The sequence below is a fragment of the Malus sylvestris genome, chromosome 2 (assembly GCF_916048215.2).
Source record: "Malus sylvestris chromosome 2, drMalSylv7.2, whole genome shotgun sequence".
NCBI classification, from domain to species: Eukaryota; Viridiplantae; Streptophyta; class Magnoliopsida; order Rosales; family Rosaceae; genus Malus; species Malus sylvestris.
This window is the reverse complement of record NC_062261.1, coordinates 4274683-4296703: the sequence shown is the minus strand read 5'-3', so window position 1 is coordinate 4296703 and position 22021 is coordinate 4274683. Positions and strand designations below refer to the sequence as shown.

The 22021-nt window shown below is 38.1% G+C and overlaps 1 protein-coding gene and 1 long non-coding RNA gene across 2 annotated transcripts; one reads left to right on the top strand and one right to left on the bottom strand.

Annotated features, from left to right (window-relative positions):
* Positions 1-4161: 4161 nt before the first annotated feature.
* On the bottom strand, positions 4162-6475 carry LOC126595609 (uncharacterized). Its single transcript, XR_007613624.1, has 4 exons — positions 6089-6475; positions 5883-6005; positions 5295-5361; positions 4162-4472 (listed from the first exon to the last, which is right to left on the bottom strand). It is a non-coding gene; the product is annotated as an uncharacterized LOC126595609 (long non-coding RNA).
* Positions 6476-7007: 532 nt separating this feature from the next.
* Positions 7008-19026, top strand: LOC126588080 (uncharacterized). The gene is made up of 5 exons (XM_050253215.1): positions 7008-7011; positions 7770-7910; positions 8016-8084; positions 18843-18922; positions 19009-19026. Exons 1-5 carry the CDS (start codon positions 7008-7010, stop codon positions 19024-19026), a joined length of 312 nt encoding a protein of 103 aa, XP_050109172.1.
* Positions 19027-22021: the final 2995 nt, after the last annotated feature.

The following is a 22021-nucleotide window of genomic DNA, read 5'->3' as shown; positions in this document are numbered from 1 at the left end:
AAATAGGCAAAGCACGCTTCAAATCATGCCACACAGAAGACCGTAAATAGATATTTTGATTTCTGTAAGGCGAAAGAGGAAAACGCTGACGAGCAAAAGAACCCCACAGAGAATATGATTGTAAAGCATCCCATCCAAAACTAAGCAAAGCCGTCAAATTCAAAGAAGATAAATCATGAAGACCAAGCCCACACACCATACTCCAAACAACTGTTACCAATTTCCAGGAAGATAAATCCCCTGACCAAATAAAATTCATTGCGCAAGCAGAAAGATGATTTAAAACGCAAGATGGCAATTGATAAACTGAGAAGCTATGGAGAAATAAGCTTTGATAAACAAACTGCACCAATTGAAATCATCTCGCCATTGAGAGAAGTTTACCTTTCCAACCCGAGAGGCGAGCTTTAGCCTTGTCTACCAAAGATTGAAAGTGAATTCTCCTTGGCTAAAGTTGAAGGACTTGCTCAGTATTGCTCAGTATCGGCCCATTGCTTTTATATCAACATCGAGGTTCCCCCCCCCCCCGAAGGACTTGCTCAGTATTGCTCAGTATCGGCCCATTGCTTTTATATCAACATCGAGGTTCCCCCCCCCCCCCCCCCGAAGGACTTGCTCAGTATTGCTCAGTATCGGCCCATTGCTTTTATATCAACATCGAGGTCCCCCCCCCCCCCCCCCCCCAAAAAAAAGTTGAAGGACTTGCTCTATATCAAAAGTTGTAACAAGGCTGGTTTCAGTATAGTACGTAGCATTTGCCAATATGAAGAAATTGAGGTTGTTTTAGCTCAACTACGTACAGCTCAATGGATAATACAAACATATTCCCAAAGAGTTAAATATGGTTGTGCTGGAATGGATGTCGTTTGAAGTCCATACTAGATGAATTTTTTAATCAACTAAGACTAGTTGTTTTGGAGATGCAGGGTAGCCAACTGGTAGATGTTTTGCGAGGGTTCCACGGTACAATCAATTACACATGACGATGTTATGTTTCTATTTATTTTTGGATTTCCTTCTCGATCTTCCTTTTGGGTACTAATTTCAATTTTATTTGGTTTGTGAAACAGTCGCTTGAGAAGTTGAAAATAATTAATCTCAGTTTTTCCTTTTTCCTAATTAAACCACCCGACTTTTCACAATTCCCAAATCTAGAAGAGTTGAGATTCGAACATTCTATCAATTTGTCTGAGATTCACCCCTCCATCGGTCACCTTAAAAGATTTTATTTGGTAAGCTTTAAAGGATGCAAAATGCTTATTTCTCTTATGAGGGATTTCTATTGATTTCTTTACGTTTGATTGTCCTGCATTGGAAACAATGCCCAATTTTTGAAAAATGTCAAATATGAGAGAATTGAAAGTAAGTAATTCAACTAAACTCACTGAGGTTCCAGGTATGTACCATTTCAGGAAAAACATCCTACGCATGTATATCTCTCTATCTCATTGCCTTCCTATCACACAAAAATGCACATGTACATGTGTATGTATATACATGACACTTACATTGTATATATAGGGATGGACTTCTCGCAGATTTGGTGGTATTTCCCACCATGGGAATTATATTCCTGATTGGTTTGAGTTTGTCAACGATGGCAATAAACTCAGTTCTAATATTCCTCCAAGTGATGATCGTAATTTGAAAGGCTAACTCTATTCTACTTTTACCACTCAGGCTTTTGATCGTTGTCGTCCTCTTCTTCTTGCCATTACTATCATAACTAATATCAAGCACACTGAGTTGCGGGCCACATGAGTAGAGAATATTGGATGGATCTAATATATGAAGACAATTATCTTTGGCAAGGACAATTATTGAACGATAAGCTCAATTTGCAATGTCGGGATAAAGTTGAAGTTGATATAATTTTTGCGGAACCTGATTTTTCTGAGACATTGAAGAGAACAAGGGTAGAGGTCGCACTTGGTGCGATGGCAAGTGCCTTCGCCCATGAGCGGTAGGTCTCGGGTTCGAGACTTGGGAGTAACCTCTCCATAAATGGGGGTAAGGCTATCCGACATTCACCTCTCCCAGACCCTGCGTAAAGCAGGAGCCTTGTGCACTGGGTACGACCTTTTATTGAAGAGAACAAGGGTCAGTCTAGTACTGGACAAACCTATGAAGGAAAATGTGCATGATTTGGATCGTGCTGTTTATTTTTCTGACCCACATCTAGCTCGGTTCTATGAAAGTGAGGCAGGACCAAGCCATGACGCATTCAATAATAATCATCCCAGACCCAGTAATCAAATGAGAATTACTACATAGTGAAAGCATCATTTGTCTAGATTAAGTCGCATTCAGATCGGTTCTATGGTGAGCCAAGATTAGGGCAGTGCTGCATTGTCATCATCAAGCTCATCCACATCATCACATATCTGAATTCCTGGACTACAGATCACTGCCAACTTCATCATCAGCAAGTATACTTTCATATTAATTCTTATGATTTTTCCAGTAAGTAATTGTTTTAATTTTGAAGATGAATTGCTTTTAGTGCTTTTGTATCGTGTTTTCCTCGGTCATGTGATGTGATCAATTAACATTGTGATTCTCTTTGTATTGAATGACTCAACTACTACTTGCATGAGGTCTTTTTTACCCTACACTTAATAGTGGTCAGTTGAAGACAATATCGATGTTGGTTTCTTCTCTTGAATATTAAATTATATTTTTGCCTAATAGTTGCTTGAGAAGTTGAAAATCAATAATCTCAATCATTCACACAACCTAATAAAATCACCAGACTTTTCAAAGCTTTAGTGGTCTTAACGTTGTATTTAGATTAGTGCGAAAATTTTCATGCAATCCCCAATTTACCAACAAATTTGAAAGACAAGGCGATTATCTTTGGTATACGTGATTATTATTTTTAATTATATATTACAATGAATTGAGGGTCTGCAGATTTGTGCTAGTTTCTTTTCTTTCCCCCCAAACCGCCAAGAAAGTTCAAAATGGTCAATTACTAATAATGTGAAAGGGATCCTTTTTTTTTTAGAGAAGAATGTGAAAAGGAACTTAATCAAATAGAGAGACGCGTAATCAACATCACAATATTTAATTATGAAGTGATCTTTTTTCACGGTCCATATCCATTAGAAAGATGTAAGGAGACTTTTTAAACTCTTTTAAAGTGAAACTATCTATAGACTATTTGTCACTTAATATATTTGGCATAATATTTTATAGTATTTACATAAAAATGGGTTAACTACACTAACACACCCCGAAGTTAATCGAGTTTTCACAAAACCCCCTAATGTTTGAGACATTACACTAAAGGGGTGTTAGCGTAATATCTCAAACGTAAGAAGGTTTTGTAAAAACTCAATAAACCTCAAAGGGTGTTAGTGTAATTAACCCCAAAAATATGAGATACTAAAATGTTCACACAAAAATTTCAGAGTTTAAGATAATCTTTTTAGCATTTCTCCTTCATATAATGGTTTATTATGGACTCAACATAAGTTGTGTGGAGAAAGAATACCAACCTCACAAAACCAGAAAATCTACAAAAGTTGAATAACTGTAATTACGGCCTCTTGGCTTTTAAATTTAACTTTGTGTAACAGTTGCTTGAGAAGTTGAAAATTAGTAATGTCAGTCATACACATGACCTAACAAAATCACCAAACTTTTCAAAGCTTCAGTGGTCTTTCAAAGCTTGAAACACTATATTTAGATTAGTGCGAAAATTTTTGCGCAATCCCTAATTTACCAACAAATTTAAGAGACAAGGCGATTATCTTTGACAGGGACATATATCGGACGATAAGCTGATCAGTTTGCTAGCCGGGGATAAAGTTTTTATTGGTATGAGGCCGATTGACATTGCAAATGGTTATTCTGTGAGCGTGAAGAAAGTAGGGATTAAACACTTGCCAAGGAATCCAGCTGTCTGATAAGCATACATTAGTTAATTAGCTCCAATAATATTTGGGTCGTTACTTACATATAATCATATCATATTTTATACGTAAATATTATTATTTATTTTAGGGATATTTTAGATGTGATTCTTAATCTTTAACATTCTTTGACTAAAATATTAATGGTATTCAAAGTTTGATCAAAGTCCTTTGACTTTGTACACATCATTATATTACAATTAATATTTATATTTTTTTATAGTTTTGACATTAATTGTGACACACCCTAACCCGAAGACTAGGACGTGTTGGCCGTCACGTGAGCGTGACGTAACCATAAACGCAAGCGGAAACGATTTAATAATAAAATACGAGTCAACAAAAACCACTAATTATACAATTATTAACAACCTAGCATTCTATGTGCATAATAGTGTACTAATTACACATAAACAGAGCATAAGCATCTAGGTGCAGTCAAGTAGGAACATAGCTATTTTACAACACCCTCGGGTGAGTCCTACATTATTTATTCTGTCAGAAACACCGAAGTAGTCCTCGTAGGCCACCAACGCCTCAACTATCAACTAGAACCTGGAGGGGCGAAAAACAGAAAACGTGAGTGGGCGAAAATCAAGCTTTTCCAAATCATTTCATAAATCCACATTTATAACCCCTTTTTGGAAAACATGTATACTTTCCCAGAAAAATAGCATATAGCATATATATATCTCAACATCTCGATCATCAATCTTATAACAGATTCAATAAGAATGTACCATGCCCATTTCAACAGTTTAGTATGAATGCATTGACATAATATAATTCAGGTAAAAGAATAATCAATCGGAGGCCCTCTAATAGCCCTGAACGATTGAACCTAGAGCTCAACATCTAACAATCTCACTCTGCCGGAGTCACCTCTGTGACCTGTCCGACCTTCTGCACATAAGTCGGAACCACCTAATGTAGTCTGAACGACTCATGGTAATATTCGCTCTAGTGCTTCTCTCATCAATCATCTGTATACAATAATCTAAGGTCACCCACCAGTCATAATCTCACTAACACTCTACGACTGGCCCGTCGTACCCACTCCGCGTGGACTGTACGACCAGCATCTACTTGGATCCAAGGCGAGCGTGCGATGCGGTGAATACTATAAGCATTAAACCATGGTGCAGGATATGAGCTCAATATATCTCATCATCATCATAATATTAATTAAATACTTACCTGTGCGTCCACAGCACCATCATACATATATGCATCATACGACAGTTCATAATATCCATAATATTCTATGCATGGCAATCACATCATATTTCATTTCATTTCAATATACTTTTCATTTAAATTTGATTTCTGGGGAAATCGAGTATATAGGTATATATATAAAAACAAATGCCCACTCACTGGTATGTCGCCGGGTCGTAACCCCCTTGACGTCCCTGGATGTGCTCGTCCTCGTTATATGTTCCACCTAGAAGTGAAATAACTAAAAACAATCATTTAACGCACCTAAACCAAACTACGTAATTAATTCTTCATACGATGCTCAAATTGGGTATATGAATATACCACAGTGACCTACACAACCTCAGGATCATCCCCATATTTTTAAAATAATTTTTGGACCCTTCACGCGCCCCCACGCGCCGAATTAGGCACTGACCTACGCGCCCCCCACGCGCGGCCCACGTGCTTGGCACACTGACGGCACAGTAACTGCCGTTAGGAATATTCTCGGAATATTCCGTTAAAAACCCAACGGTAACGGTAACGGCGTTAGGAATATTCCGTCAGTTTTGACGGAATATTCCCTGTCTTCTCCGGCGAGTCGCCGGTCGCCGGCGACTGTTCGCCGGTTTCTGGAAAATTTTCAAATCCACTATTCTCCTTCGTTTTTCAACCATTTTTCACGAAATTTGTACCAAAGTGAAGCCCTAAACACCTACTATCACGTTGGAAGGGTTTTAAGGTCTAAAAACAACAAGATCAAACCTTTCCAAATTTCACAAAACTCGGCCAAACTCGAACCCAACGATTCCGACGTCCATTTTGTTCAAACGAGGCACTCCGAGCCTCCTTGGGACTTCCTAAGACTCGTGGTGATCTTGTTTTAACCTAAAACATAACCATATTAAAGTTGGTGAACAGTACTTAATCACGGGGTGTTTTAAAACTAGGGTTTTTGAAATAGAACTTACCTGAAACTTATATCCCCGTGCTCGTGAAGTTCCCAAGATCACGATGGTGATCTTAGATTGTACATTCGTGTAGGATTGTGGTTGTTCATGGTGTTTGCCGTGAGTTCGAGTGAGTTCGAGAGTAAGAGAGAGAGTTACTGAAATGAAGAAAGAGAGAGAGAGTGTGACTAAGGAGATGAGAGAGAGACAACAAAACGGGTTTTGGGGAGGGATTTAGGGTATAAGGCCCTACCTTAACCCATATAATATTAACACATACAAATATATAATTCTAACCCTAGTTTAGGATCTTAAAGTAAAACAAATGTCAAAATTACGCACCTTAATCCCGTTTAAGGGCGTTTCTGTAATTTCACGTCCTCGGAATTAAAATTCCGGGACGGGCTGTGACAAATTGTTTAATATTTTATGAGATTTATAATTTTATAAATTTAAATCCCTCATTATAATACTATTAGAAACGGTTACAATAAAAAAAATTCAAACATTTTGATTGAATAAATGAATAAAACTATGTAAAAATAAGAAATAATAAATGGCAAAAGAATGTATCCATAGTGTTAAAAAAATTGGTACATTTTACAAAAAAATTGGTACATTTCACATATAATAAAGTGGTACATTAATAAAGAAGAATAGGTACATTATAAATAAATTCGGGTAGAGATAAAAGATTAAAAAATTATGAGTACAAATGAATTTTAAAAAAAATATAGGCGATAAAAGAAATTAATACATGGGTACAAAATAAAACTAAAAAGAAAATACTACAAAATTTTAAAAAAATGTTGCAAATTAAAAGTGGATATAAACTAAAAATATAAATATATGATACAAAGTTTAGGCATAAAACATAAATATACCATATGTAATTTTTCTATCATTGATTAAATATACAATGTCACGTGACATTATACACATGAGTATAAACATAAATAAAATTTTAAAAAAATATGGGCACAAAAAGAAACTAATATATGAGTACAAATTAAAAATGAAAAAAAAAATTGGTACAACTTAAAAATAGGTACAAACTAAAAATAAAAATATATGATAAAAATTTAGCCATAAATATAAATATACTAATTGTAACATTTTAACACTAAAGGAATATATTTTAAAATAAAAATATTTTATTATTCAAATAATTAATGATGTTATTAATTGTCACAGCCCGTCCCGGAATTATAAATTCCGAGGACGTGAAAGTACGAAAATAACCTTAAACGTGACAAGGTGCGTAAGTGTGAAGTTGGTTTTAATCTAAGTTCATAACTTTTGGTTAATTAAAATACCTTGTGGGATAAGAACTTAGAATTAGGTTTACATTTATTGTATTAATTTTAGTTAAGGACTGAGAAGGGCCACGTGGGATCCCCATTCCTTATTTCCCTCCCTAAAACCCGTAACTCCTTCTCTCTCTTTTTCTTCTTTCATCTCAGAAAACTCTCTCACTCTCTCTCTTACTCTCGAACATACGGACTCACACACACAACTTCAATCAAACCTCCACGAACGTCCAATTTAAGACTACCATCGTGATCCTGAGGACTTCACGAACACGGGGATACCAAATTCAGGTGAGTTTCATTTCGAAAAGCCCTAGTTTTTAAAGCCCCGTGAAATGGCACTGTTCATGATCTTCTAAATGACTAAGTTTTAGGCTAAAAAAAGATCACAGAGAGCTTAGTGAGGTCCCAAGAAGCTCGGAGTGCTTCGTTGGAAGTTTTTGGACGTAAGAACACGGAGATCGACAAGTTCAAAGTTTGGCCGGAACTTTCGAGGCATTTTCCGGCGAATACCCGGCGAGTTAGGAGTCGAGGTAGGTATCAATCTCTTCGTCTCGTCAATTAATACAACTTTCCTTTTTGTTTCACTCCATTTCGTTGAGTATTGAAGAAGTTATACTCATTTGAATCTTACCCAGTTTCCGGCGACCTCCGAGGCTTTCGAGGACGTTTCCGGCCACACCACGGCGAACTAGGTGTTGTGCAAGGTACCATTCTCTTTGTCCCTTCAAGGGCTACAACTTTCGTTTTTGAATCACTTGATTTCGTTGAGAAATGACAAAGTTATGGCAATTTGAAAAACGGCCGCCGGAAAAACCAGTCCGGCGACCCAAGGAAGAAGAAGGTGCGCGTGGGCGCGCGTAGGTCCGTGCCTTCCTTGGCGCGTGGGGGCGCGTGCTACAGTAAAAAATTATTTTAAAAATATTTCGACGTCCGTGACGTCGAGTAGATCACTGTGGTATATTCATATACCCAAATTGAGCACCTTATGAGAAAGTTATTAAGGATTGTTGGTTAGGTGTTCAAATAACGTTTTATAGTTTTTGCATTTAGGTGAAAATATGAATTGACGATCCGACCGTTGGATCGTTACCAAACTTTGATACGTTGTAATACGTAATATTTGAGGATTATTGGAACTTACGGATTGGGAATCCGAGTAACGGATCTTCCCAAATTGGAGTTGTAAGTCCATAAAATAGAATGTAAACCGTCACGTAGTTTTGTTAATTGACGGAGATCCGACCGTTGGATGGAAATGAAATTTTAGGATGTTATCCTAGAGATATATTGTGGACCTCTGGAAGTTATGGATTTAAAAACTGAGTGGCGGATCCTCCGGATCGAACTACGTAGTGACGTATTTTATATAAGTTATATATTCTATCGATATGAATTCTGAGGTTGGATTTGATTACTGTTCTAGGCGGCGATCGTCATGACGCCTTGGCGTATTGTGCTAGGGAGTTGTAGGGCGAACTCCAGGTGAGTGGGCAGTTTTGTTTTCCGTATATATATATACTTGACGTTTTCCCAGAAATTGAATTAGAATGAAATTATGTTTTAAATGAAAGGTATATAGAATTATATGAAAACGGGAATTGAAATGCCATGCATAGAAGTATGCGAAAAGTATATAGAATTATATGAAAAACGTGAATCGAATTGCCATGCATGAAATGATATGAATTGATATATGATGCATATGTATGAATTGGTGCGGCGGACGCACAGGTGAGTATTTAAATACTGTTATGATGATGTTGATATATATTGAGCTCAAATCCTGCACCATGGTTTAGTGCTTATAGTATTCACCGCATCGCACGCTCGCCTTGGATCCAAGTAGATGCCGGTCGCACAGTCCACGCGGAGTGGGTGCGACGGGCCAGTCGAAGAGTGTTAGTGAGATTTCGACTGGTGGGTGACCTTAGATTATGTGCACAGATGATTGATGAGAAAGCACTAGAGCGTAATATTAACCATTAAGTCGTACATACTACATTAGGTGGTTCCGACTTATGTGCAGAATGCCGTACAGGTTACAGCTAGTGACTCCGGCAATAGGCCGTACAGGTCACAGTTGGTGACTCCGGCAGAGTGAGAGTGATACATTTTGAGCTCTAGGTTCAACCGTACAGGGCTATTAGAGGGCCTTCGGTTGATTACTTTCTTGCACCTGATATGATTATTGTTGATGCATCCATACTTAACTGTTGAATTAGACATGGCATGGCATGATTGATAAAGAAAAATGTTGAGATAGTAAGAATGAAGTTTTGAGAATATATATGTATATTTATATTTTACATTTCTGGGAAAGTATACAAGTTTTACGGAGAGGGGTTACAATGCTTTGAGAAAAATTGGATTTGAAAAGATTTGTTTTACTGACCCACTCAATTTTGGTTTTGCGCCCCTCCAGGTTAAAGAATAACTGAGGTGTGGTGGCTACGAGGAATTCGACGGTGTTCTGACAGATTGGACAAAAATTAGGACTCACCTTCGGGTGTATCAACTTATAAATTGTATCTTAAAGCTTCCGTACTGTGCAAATGGTTACGTCACTCTCACGTGACGGCCAGCATGCCCTCTTTCGGGACGGGGTGTGTCAGTTGGTATCAGAGCAGGGTTGCAATCTTGGACATTTTGAGAAGTTCTAGTGAATTCTGTCAGAACTACACCGCCTCGTAGCAAGCCACTTAGTTAGAGGAATTTAGTCTCCCTAATATAGCGGTTTAGGGAAAACTATTATTATGGTGATTCAGTCTATTATAAAAAGGGACATTTTAAGACGGGTTATGAGTCGAATTTGAATCACCTTATGGAATGATGAACCTGAGGGAACGAAGTAACGGTTTAACCATTTGGAAAAGATGTTTCAGATTATGCAAGTCAAAGGAATCTTCCTTCTGACAGGGGGTCGAGACGACTACCTGGTTTTGGGTATGAATTTGTATCCTGGTGGAAACAGGAGTATGATTTGTTGTCACCGGAGGAACAGTCGATTGAAAATTGTTTAAGGACTTGTTTAAGGAAAAGTTTATCCCTCCGGCATTTATCGATGGTAGTAAACAAGAGTTGACAAATATGAGACAAGGAAGGTGATGATCGAGGGATATTATATAAAGTTTTCAGACTTGCCTCGTTCCATCCAGATATTGTTGTTAATTTGGTGGAGGTGTTATGTTGTTTTAGGCTGGGTGACAAAAGGAAGTGGTATTTTTGGGGTGATCACTATCCATTGTATTTCTTACCAAGAGTATACAAGATGTTGTTGAGCCTTGAGGACTCTGAGAATATGATCAGCTAGAGTGAAGAGGAATAAGAAAAGAATGGGAATTAAAAGAAGACGATAAAGTTAATGATTCGTCATATCAAGAATATCGAAGGATTCAGAGCTTCGAAAGAAGTGAAGCTAGAGTTAATTCTTCCAGCTGAGGTTTTAATGTCGCTGGTCAGAATAAAAGTGATGGATATACTGGTAATCCCAGATATTTGAGACAAGGTGTCTCGAGTAAAGGAAATGTACCTTGTGCAGCAGATACAAAAATTAACACTTTGGGAAGTGTGAAATTAATGAATGTGTTTATATGAACAGAGGGGACACAGAATTGTGAATCGTCCCTAGAATCAGTTGTACTCAACAATTTTCCATAATATCATAGTGTCGATTCAGCAGAGTTATGGACTTAGTAGTTGGTCGGATTGACCGTGAGTACAGAGAGATTTGATGAGTTATATGTTCAGTCGTACAGACCATGAGAAGTGGATTCGACTGACACATGAGAAATTGGTGAGTTATAGGCTCGGCCGTACCGACCACGCGGAATGGATCCGGCCGACGTATTATTGAGATAAGAGTTGAATCAGCCGTATTGGTCATTCTAGTTGACTTCGACTGATATATTTCTTATTATGTATGTTATTACCTAGAGAGTAGTAAATAAATGTAGTTGAGACGAGTGTATGTATTTTGCATTGAGTGACAAAATAGTAGTATTATATCTTTGAGAGTTGTTGCTTACTTATCGAGACAACGATGATTTATCAGTATTGCGGGCTGCAGACCGTAATATTAATAACTCATTCGTGGATTCGTTAAGCAAGCAAACCGGTAGGTTATTTTATGTTAGTATTGTACTTATTTAGAATGATCGGTAATAATAAAGTATGTATTGGGTCAGTTAATTTTATTCCATTAGATTGGTTGATTATAATTGTGACAAGACGGAATGTTACGGGAAACCAGTACTTTCCATCGATCTGGATGACCAGGGATTTCTTTTGTAAGTATGCAAAGTGGATTGAGTCAGGCCGTTATTTATGCTGTGAAAGCAAAGAGATTGTTTTGAAAGGCTGCCCAAAAATACTTAGTTCATGTGGTACTAAAGGATGTTGCTCAGAGAAGTGTGAAAAATGAAAAAGGGGTTAGACTTTTCTTGATGTCTTCCCTGAAAGTATACCTGGATTGTCTTCAGGCAGAGATATGAGGTTCATTATTGATTTGTTGCCAGGTATAAATTTATATTGGAGATTGGTTCAGGATGAGTTAAGGGAATTGGAAATTCAGTTGAGAGAATTGGTTGATAAAAGTTTTATTCAACCTAGTACAACACTTTTGAGGAGCCCCAGTTTGTTGGTGAGGAAGAAAATGGATCTTGAGACTGTTCATTGATTATAGACAATGGAGTCGGGTAACGATTGAGAACCGTTATCCATGGTGATGCTATATGGATACTCATGCTGTTTTATGAGTTGATGGATGAAGTATTCCAGTAATGCCTTGATAAATTGATATCATTTTCATTGAATATATTCTGGCATATTCTGAGCCAGAGCAGAGCATGTAAACGTATTAAGTCGGTGAAGCAAAGATTGAGAGAACGTTGGTTGTATGCTAAGTAGCAAATGCTAAAGTTAGATGAATCAGGTGGCATTTTGAGAATTGTTATATATTCTTAAGGTATTCAAGTGAATCCTTAAAAGATAGCAGAGATTGAGGAATTGGAACAACCACGAGTCGTAATTGAGATTTGGAATTTCTTAACTTACCAGGCTATCTTGGATGGTTGTGAAAGAATTTTTAGTCATTGCTTTGTCATTGACAAGACTGTTGAGAAAGGAGGTTATGTATGAGTGGGAAGGAAATTGTGAGCAAAGGATTCAACAACTGAAGTATTTCCTCACTCATGCACGTATTTTAGTAATCCCAGAGAATAGTGGTAATCATAAATTTTTTGTGATGTTTCTTGAATGGTATTGGATGCATGTTGATGCAAATGTTAGGGTGATTGCATACGTTTCACAACAAATGGAATCTCATAAGATGAATTACCCTACTGGTGATTTGGAAGTCACGATTATCTTCCTTGCTGTGAAGTTATGGAGACATTATATGTTGATAAGAATGCAAGATTTTACAAATCAAAAGAGTCTCCAATATTTGTTTACTCGGAAGGATTTTGATATGAGGCAGCGAAAGTGAATTGTATTGCTTAATGAACATGATTGTACGACCAGGGTGATCGTAAAATTTTTCTAGCTAATACACTTGGTGAAAAGATTGCAGTAAGATTAATGTCTGGCACGTTTGCCAAGAGTACCATCTTGTGGATTGAAAACCAACGGAAGAAAAGTTAAGAATGAAAGATCGAGAAGAAGTTATACTTGTTAATTTTCAAGTTAGGCCTTTTGGTAAGGTCGTACTCGAAACTTAAATGCTTGACGAAGAAATTTAAGAATTAACCAAGGCAAGGAAAGAAGGGAAAAAGAATGAGTACATGATTCGTGAATCAAATGGTATGTGGATACAAGAAAACGAAAAGTATGTGCCTAATGCTGTGGGTTTAAAGCAAGCAATTTTGGACGAAGTACACTGTTCAGCTTCTGCAATATTCCAAAAGTAATAAGATTTATCATACCACTCGACGGTTTTATTTGATCAGCAGATTGAGGCAGAAAGAAATAAACCTTTGGATTGAGACAACTATTTTCTGTTTCGAAACGGAAATGGAAAGATATTACTTTGGACTATGTGTACAAGTTTCCTTGTATACAAGATGGTTACGATCGAATGTGAAGTGATGGTTGGGCAACGTAACAAGTTAGTATATTTACTCCAGTATTGAGTAATAACTTTTTCCCAGACAGGACAACGGTACTTATTTGTTTTATGGAAAGAGAATTGGATTACGGAACTGCTGAGTTTCTTAAGTATGTTGGGTGCGCAGTTTCCGAAATAACGCCATAGGGTCCCTGAAGCGTGTCGTGTGGATGGAATGCTTCTGGGTAGAGAAAGATTCGATCACAAAAGAATTTTAGTGGGCCCGAAATTTTGGATGAGTCTCTTCTAAGAATATTCAGGTGAGTAAGTTAACCTGAAAGTAGCCAGGAATGGCAAAAGAGATTAACAGATGGATATGCCACTAATCGAGTGTATAACGTAGATGATTTTATATTTTTGGAAAATTCACCACGAACAGAAATGGCGAGAATTGGAAAGGAGACAAGATAAGTCTTAAACACTTCAGACCGTTTTGATCACTAAAGGAATCGATGAAGTTGCATACAAGTTGTGATGTATTCAGAATTGGCTAAGGTGCATAATGTATTTTATATTTCGACGCATTGTCACCATGTTGTAGATTCGCCGCATATGATTATGGTTCAACCTTTGGAGATTAATCCGGATTCGACTTGATGAGCAACCAATGACGACTTTGGATTGGAAAAAGAAAGTCTTGAGAATTAAGACAGAGTAAGTGGTAAAAGTTTTGGTGAGGAAACCATTCAGTAGAAAATTATGTGGGAGAAAGAGAAACGGATGAGAGAGATTTACCCGAAGCTATTGTTGGAGTATGGTTGATTTAGTTGGTTGCTGGAATTTCAGGGACGAAATTCTATAAGGAGGGAAGATTGTCACAGCCCGTCCCGGAATTATAAATTCCGAGGACGTGAAAGTACGAAAATAACCTTAAACCTGACAAGGTGCGTAAGTGTGAAATTGGTTTTAATCTAAGTTCATAACTTTTGGTTAATTAAAATACCTTGTGGGATAAGAACTTAGAATTAGGTTTACATTTATTGTATTAATTTTAGTTAAGGACTGAGAAGGGGCCACGTGGGATCCCCATTCCTTATTTCCCTCCCTAAAACCCGTAACTCCTTCTTTCTCTTTTTCTTCTTTCATCTCAGAAAACTCTCTCACTCTCTCTCTTACTCTCGAACATACGGACTCACACACACAACTTCAATCAAACCTCCACGAACGTCCAATTTAAGACTACCATCGTGATCCTGAGGACTTCACGAACACGGGGATACCAAATTCAGGTGAGTTTCATTTCGAAAAGCCCTAGTTTTTAAAGCCCCGTGAAATGGCACTGTTCATGATCTTCTAAATGACTACGTTTTAGGCTAAAAAAAGATCACAGCGAGCTTAGTGAGGTCCCAAGGAATATCGGAGTGCTTCGTTGGAAGTTTTTGGACGTAAGAACACGGAGATCGACAAGTTCAAAGTTTGGCCGGAACTTTCGAGGCATTTTCCGGCGAATCCCCGGCGAGTTAGGAGTCGAGGTAGGTATCAATCTCTTCGTCTCGGCAAGTAATACAACTTTTCTTTTTGTTTCACTCAATTTAGTTGAGTATTGAAGAAGTTATACTCATTTGAATCTTACCCAGTTTCCGGTGACCTCCGAGGCTTTCGAGGACGTTTACGGCCACACCACGGCGAACTAGGTGTTGTGCAAGGTACCATTCTCTTTGTCTCTTCAAGGGCTACAACTTTAGTTTTTGAATCACTTGATTTCGTTGAGAAATGACAAAGTTATGGCAATTTGAAAAACGGCCGCCGGAAAAACCAGTCCGGCGACCCAAGGAAGAAGAAGGTGCGCGTGGGCGCGCGTAGGTCCGTGCCTTCCTTGGCGCGTGGGGGCGCGTGCTACAGTAAAAAATTATTTTTAAAATATGTCGACGTCCATGACGTCGAGTAGATCACTGTGGTATATTCATATACCCAAATTGAGCACCGTATGAGAAAGTTATTAAGGATTGTTGGTTAGGTGTTCAAATAACGTTTTATAGTTTTTGCATTTAGGTGAAAATATGAATTGACGATCCGACCGTTGGATCGTTACCAAACTTTGATACGTTGTAATACGTAATATTTGAGGATTATTGGAACTTACGGATTGGGAATCCGAGTAACGGATCTTCCGAAATTGGAGTTGTAAGTCCATAAAATAGAATGTAAACCGTCACGTAGTTTTGTTAATTGACGGAGATCCGACCGTTGGATGGAAATGAAATTTTAGGATGTTATCCTAGAGATATATTGTGGACCTCTGGAAGTTATGGATTTAAAATCTGAGTGGCGGATCCTCCGGATCGAACTACGTAGTGACGTATTTTATATAAGTTATATATTCTATCGATATGAATTCTGAGGTTGGATTTGATTACTGTTCTAGGCGGCGATCTTCATGACGCCTTGGCATATTGTGCTAGGGAGTTGTAGGGCGAACTCCAGGTGAGTGGGCAGTTTTGTTTTCCGTATATATATATACTTGACGTTTTCCCAGAAATTGAATTAGAATGAAATTATGTTTTAAATGAAAGGTATATAGAATTATATGAAAACGGGAATTGAAATGCCATGCATAGAAGTATGCGAAAAGTATTTAGAATTATATGAAAAACGTGAATCGAATTGCCATGCATGAAATGATATGAATTGATATATGATGCATATGTATGAATTGGTGCGGCGGACGCACAGGTGAGTATCAGGTGAGTATTTAAATACTGTTATGATGATGTTGATATATATTGAGCTCAAATCCTGCACCATGGTTTAGTGCTTATAGTATTCACCGCATCGCACGCTCGCCTTGGATCCAAGTAGATGCCGGTCGCACAGTCCACGCGGAGTGGGTGCGACGGGCCAGTCGAAGAGTGTTAGTGAGATTTCGACTGGTGGGTGACCTTAGATTATGTGCACAGATGATTGATGAGAAAGCACTAGAGCGTAATATTAACCATTAAGTCGTACAGACTACATTAGGTGGTTCCGACTTATGTGCAGAAGGCCGTACAGGTTACAGCTAGTGACTCCGGCAATAGGCCGTACAGGTCACAGTTGGTGACTCCGGCAGAGTGAGAGTGATACATTTTGAGCTCTAGGTTCAACCGTACAGGGCTATTAGAGGGCCTCCGGTTGATTACTTTCTTGCACCTGATATGATTATTGTTGATGCATCCATACTTAACTGTTGAATTAGACATGGCATGGCATGATTGATAAAGAAAAATGTTGAGATAGTAAGAATGAAGTTTTGAGAATATATATGTATATTTATATTTTACATTTCTGGGAAAGTATACAAGTTTTACGGAGAGGGGTTACAATGCTTTGAGAAAAATTGGATTTGAAAAGATTTGTTTTACTGACCCACTCAATTTTGGTTTTGCGCCCCTCCAGGTTAAAGAATAGCTGAGGTGTGGTGGCTACGAGGAATTCGACGGTGTTCTGACAGATTGGACAAAAATTAGGACTCACCTTCGGGTGTATCAACTTATAAATTGTATCTTAAAGCTTCCGTACTGTGCAAATGGTTACGTCACTCTCACGTGACGGCCAGCATGCCCTCTTTCGGGACGGGGTGTGTCATTAATACCCAAGGACCTTGATAAAAAATTGAAAATGAATAAGATTTTAATCAATGAAGTAGCAAAAAGAATGATGTAAATCTAATTTCTCCTTTATTTTATATTATAATGGATCGAAATCCTCTGCAGTTTCGTGCTAGTTTCTTTCCACTTCACCCTATACCGCCAAGAGACTCATTGCATTGCATCCAATTCGCAGCCCGTACTCCAAGTCCAAGTCATATAAAAAGACATTATTAGCTCCCTTGTCCTTTCAAAACGTTGTTTATGTATTGGCATCAATTTGGTGGCACGTTTATGTAAGGGTAATCGGCATTAGGAAACGAAATTGAATTCCGATTACGAAATACTCTGGTGTTTACCAAATTTGAAGCAATCAAAATTTAGTGGGTCCCACATAAATTTTGGAATCTAATTATGAAATTTGGAGGAATTGGACTCCTAACAATTAGATGGTATTTGGATTCCGGAGGATTGAGGGAGTGATGAATCCATTTTTCTTACTCATTGTGCCCTCGCATAAAAGTTGAAATTCCAAAGAAACCCAAGCTCTCGTCCTTAGTGTTATCCCTCTCCTTCTCCTTCACCACCGTCGCACATCCCTTACCCTTCCCAGGACACAAACTCGACCACCATCATCTTCCATAACAATTAAACCACAAATGTCACAGCCCGTTCCAAAATATTACATTCGTGGCTGTGAATGGACGAAATTGCCCTTAAGAAATACTAAGTATGTGAAGCTCAAGTTGATAATTATCTAGGTTCCTAAGTTTTGAAAATAAAATGAAATTTAATAAGGATGGAACTTAGATTTTTAGGTTAAAATTTTGTGGTTTGGAGTTGGGGATTGGAAAAGGACCACGTGGGATCCCCACACCCCTCAATCCTCTCCCTATTTTCTGCATGCTGTCTCTCTCTCTCTTCCCTCACGACTCTCTCACTCTCTCTGTCACTCTTCTTCTCCGTTCGAACAAACCAACCACAAAACAACCTTAAACTTCCACCAACGACGGAGTTAAGACCACCATCAAACTCCTGGAACCTCCACGATCACGATGGTATCCATTTCAGGTAAGTTTTGCTTCGGAAAAACCCTAGTTTCAAAGTTCCCGTGAAGAGCACTGTTCATGATCTTCGAATTGACTTTGTTTTAGGTGAAACCAAGCTCACAGTGAGCTTAAGGAGGTCACGAGGAGGCTCGGAGTGCCTCGTTTGAACAAAATGGACGTCGGGATCACTTGGTTCGAGTTTGGCCGGATTTTGGAATTATTGGAAAGGTATGATCTCGTTGTTTTTAGACCTTAAAACCATTCCAACGTGATAGTAGGTGTTTAGGGCTTCATTTTGGTATAAGGTACGAAAAATTTGGACGAAGAACGAAGGAGAATAGTGAGTTTAAAGTTTTTCCAGTTTTCCAGCGACCAGAGTCCGGCGAAGGACCGCCGGAGAAGAAAGGAGAATATTCCGTTATATTTAACGGAATATTCCTAACGGCAGTAACGGAAAAGGTTAAGTTTAACGGAATATTCCGGGGTTTTAACGGAATATTCCTGACGGCGTCAATTGACACCATCAGTGTGCACGGCACGTGGCCGCGCGTAGGTCCGTGCCTAGGTCGGCGCGTGGGGGCGCGTGAGGACTCCAAAAATTATTTTAAAAGTATGGGGATGATCCTGAGGTTGTGTAGGTCACGGTGGTATATTCATATACCCAATTTGAGCAATATATGAGGAGTTATTAGCTAAGAATTGGGTTAGGCGTTAAATAACGTCAAATTGGTTACTTTTGTATAGGTGAGGCTTATGCGGGCGTCGGGCATGGCCAAGGGATGCTCAGGGACCTACGAGACGTCGATGTAATCAGTGAGTGGGCAGTTTTGTTTTCCGTATATATATATACTTGACGTCTTCCCAGAAATTGAATTAGAATGAAATTATGTTTTAAATGAAATGTATATAGAATTATATGAAAACGTGAATTGAAAGGTCATGCATAGAAGTATATGAAATATATATGGAAATGTAAATTGAATTGCCATGCATGAAATGATATGAATCAAATGATATGAATTGTTATATGATGCATATGAATGAATGGTGCGGCGGACGCACAGGTGAGTATTTAATTACTGTTATGATGATGTTGATGTATATTGAGCTCAAATCCTGCACCATGGTTTAGTGCTTATAGTATTCACCGCATCGCACGCTCGCCTTGGATCCAAGTAGATGCTGGTCGCACAGTCCACGCGGAGTGGGTGCGACGGGCCAGTCGTAGAGTGTTAGTGAGATTTCGACTGGTGGGTGACCTTAGATTATGTGCACAGATGATTGATGAGAAAAGCACTAGAGCGTAATATTAACCATTAAGTCGTGCAGACTACATTAGGTGGTTCCGACTTATGTGCAGAAGGCCGGACAGGTCACAGAGGTGACTCCGGTAGAGTGAGAGTGATAGATTTTGAGCTCTAGGTTCAACCGTACAGGGCCATTAGAGGGCCTCCGGTTGATTTCTTTCTTGCACCTGATATGATTATTGTTGATGCATTCATACTTAACTGTTGAATTTAGACATGGCATGGCATAACTGATATGAAAAATGTTGAAAAAGTGAATTGAAGTTTTGAGATTATATATGTATATTTATATTTTACATTTCTGGGAAAGTATACAAGTTTTACGGAGAGGGGTTACAATGTTTTGAGAAAAGTTGGATTTGAAAAGATTTGTTTTACTGACCCACTCAATTTTGGTTTTGCGCCCCTCCAGGTTCTTGATAGCAGAGTTTTGGTGGCCACGAGGAATCCAACGGTATTCTGACAGAATTCACAAAATTAGGTCTCACCTTTGGGTGTTTCATCTTAGAAATTGTATATTTAAAGCTTCTGTACTGTGTAAATGGTTACGTCACTCTCACGTGACGGCCAGCATGCCCTCCTTCGGGATGGGGTGTGTCAACAAAAGTTGACCAAACCATAAACCAAGAAGAACCCCTATTTCTCCGCCAAAGGCGCAACTCGCTCACAGGACTTGAGAGCTCTGAGCGACTCCTTGAAACTTTTCAGCACCGACTGGAGAGAAACCTCTCAGTTTTCGAAATGAGGTTGTCCTCTGTCATCTCCAAATACTTTCCAGCGCAACGTAACGGCACGACGTTGGAGGAGCTCAGGTCGATCTTGACGCCGTAGCAGAACTTGGCGGTAATTTTGAAGGTCTCAGAACCACCGGGGAAGTCCGAGAGGGATATTTGGCAATGGACTTCTTCGATTTCGTCGGTGTCAACTTGCTAGTGGGGGTTTGATGGGTTTATCTCTTGCTATGTGATAGGTTGTGAAGCTTTCTACTTTTTGACATGAGAGGGAACTGTAAAAAATCAGAAAAATTGGAAGCTGTTAGCTGAAATTTTTTGTGGTGGAAGGAGTTGAAATGCAGAATGTACTCTCTAGGTGTTCGATGAAATGACTTGTGAAGATGGAAGGTCATTTCTACTCTAAAAAAAATGTAACAATTTTACTAAAGAAAAATTCTCTCTAAAAAAAATGAAAGAAGTTTTACTAAAAATAATTAGCAAATAAAATAGATTAGTTAAGCAGGGGTACTTTAGTAATTATATTAAATTTTATTCCGATTCATATGAATTAGTAAACAATTTATATAGATCAATATTTCTACTCCGATTCCAGACAGTTTTGGTAAACAACTTCAACAATAATCTAATTTTGATTCCAGCTCATTCCAATTCCCCCTCCTCAATTCAATTCCTCCTCAGTTCAATTCCCCTCAACCTGATTATGGATTAGTAAACGCGTTGCGTATTATATGTGCGAGGATATGAAGGTAAAAGAGCTCTACATTGGTAAAAGGAGAAATCTTACAAGCGTTTATAAGTTATTACGTTACTCTCCATATTGCTAATTAGCTTTATGGTAGAACCTTAACTTTTTTCAATATGGTTCATTTGCCTAGTAACAAAAGAAGTTTAAACCTATTGCACATTTTGCAGTCCCCGTATGCCTCCTTGAAATCCCTAAGAATTATATTATGGGAACTTTCATGAAAATGACTTGAATTAAGTTTATTTTAATAAAAAAACCATGCTATAACTTTATTTAATTAAAAAGACTTAAATTTTAATGAAAACCCCTTAAATTTTAATAAAAAAGACAAAAGAACTTAAATTTTAATGAAAAATACATAATTTTGATATTAAAAAAAATTAAAAAAAAATCTGACATGCGGACCCTCGCATCCTCACAATGTTTATGAAACTTTTACACTGTTTATGAAACTTACGATACTGTTTATGAAACTTACGACATTATTTATGAAAACTTACGACACTGTTTATGAAACTTACTACACTATTTATGAAACTTGACGGTACTACATTCTTCTCTCCTCTTCTTGAATTTTCTTAGCACATTCTCACCTTCCAAACACATTTTCTTCTCCTAATTTTCTTCAATGCTCATCAAATTTTCTCTATATGTCTTCAATTTCTTAACTTTCAATACCAATTACTTAATTTTCTTCTATTGTCCACCCATCTACGGCCTCCTCTTCTCCTCCACCTATAATCCCACCTTCTCTCTCTGCAAAATAAAAAAATAACACAAATGAAATCACTAAAATTGAATTCACCCATGGATATGAGTCCAGATCGTACCTCAGCTTCATGTCCTTCAATGGGAAAAAAACGACTATAAGGTTGTGAGGCTTGTTAGGGGTTTGCTTCCACACGAGAATGTCATCCTTGAAGTTGAGGTTTATTGCCTTAGGTCATATGCTTGGAGAAGAATAATTGTGATGCCTTCTTTTTCAAATACTGTGATTTCTTGGCAATCTAAATGTACCTTCTTTGATGGAGTTGTGTATTGGATTATAATGGAGTATTCTCGCACTTCCATACTTGCTTTTGTTTTGGGCAGTGAGGTTTCTCAAAAGATTGTGCTTTCGTTTTGACAAACTCCAAA

Excerpts from the sequence above, each read along its gene's own strand:
- LOC126588080 (XM_050253215.1), top strand. Across the intron at positions 7,911-8,015 it reads CCGGCGAGTTAGGAGTCGAG|TTTCCGGCGACCTCCGAGGC; the intron begins GTAGGTATCAAT and ends AATCTTACCCAG. Across the intron at positions 8,085-18,842 it reads CGAACTAGGTGTTGTGCAAG|GTGAGGCTTATGCGGGCGTC; the intron begins GTACCATTCTCT and ends ACTTTTGTATAG.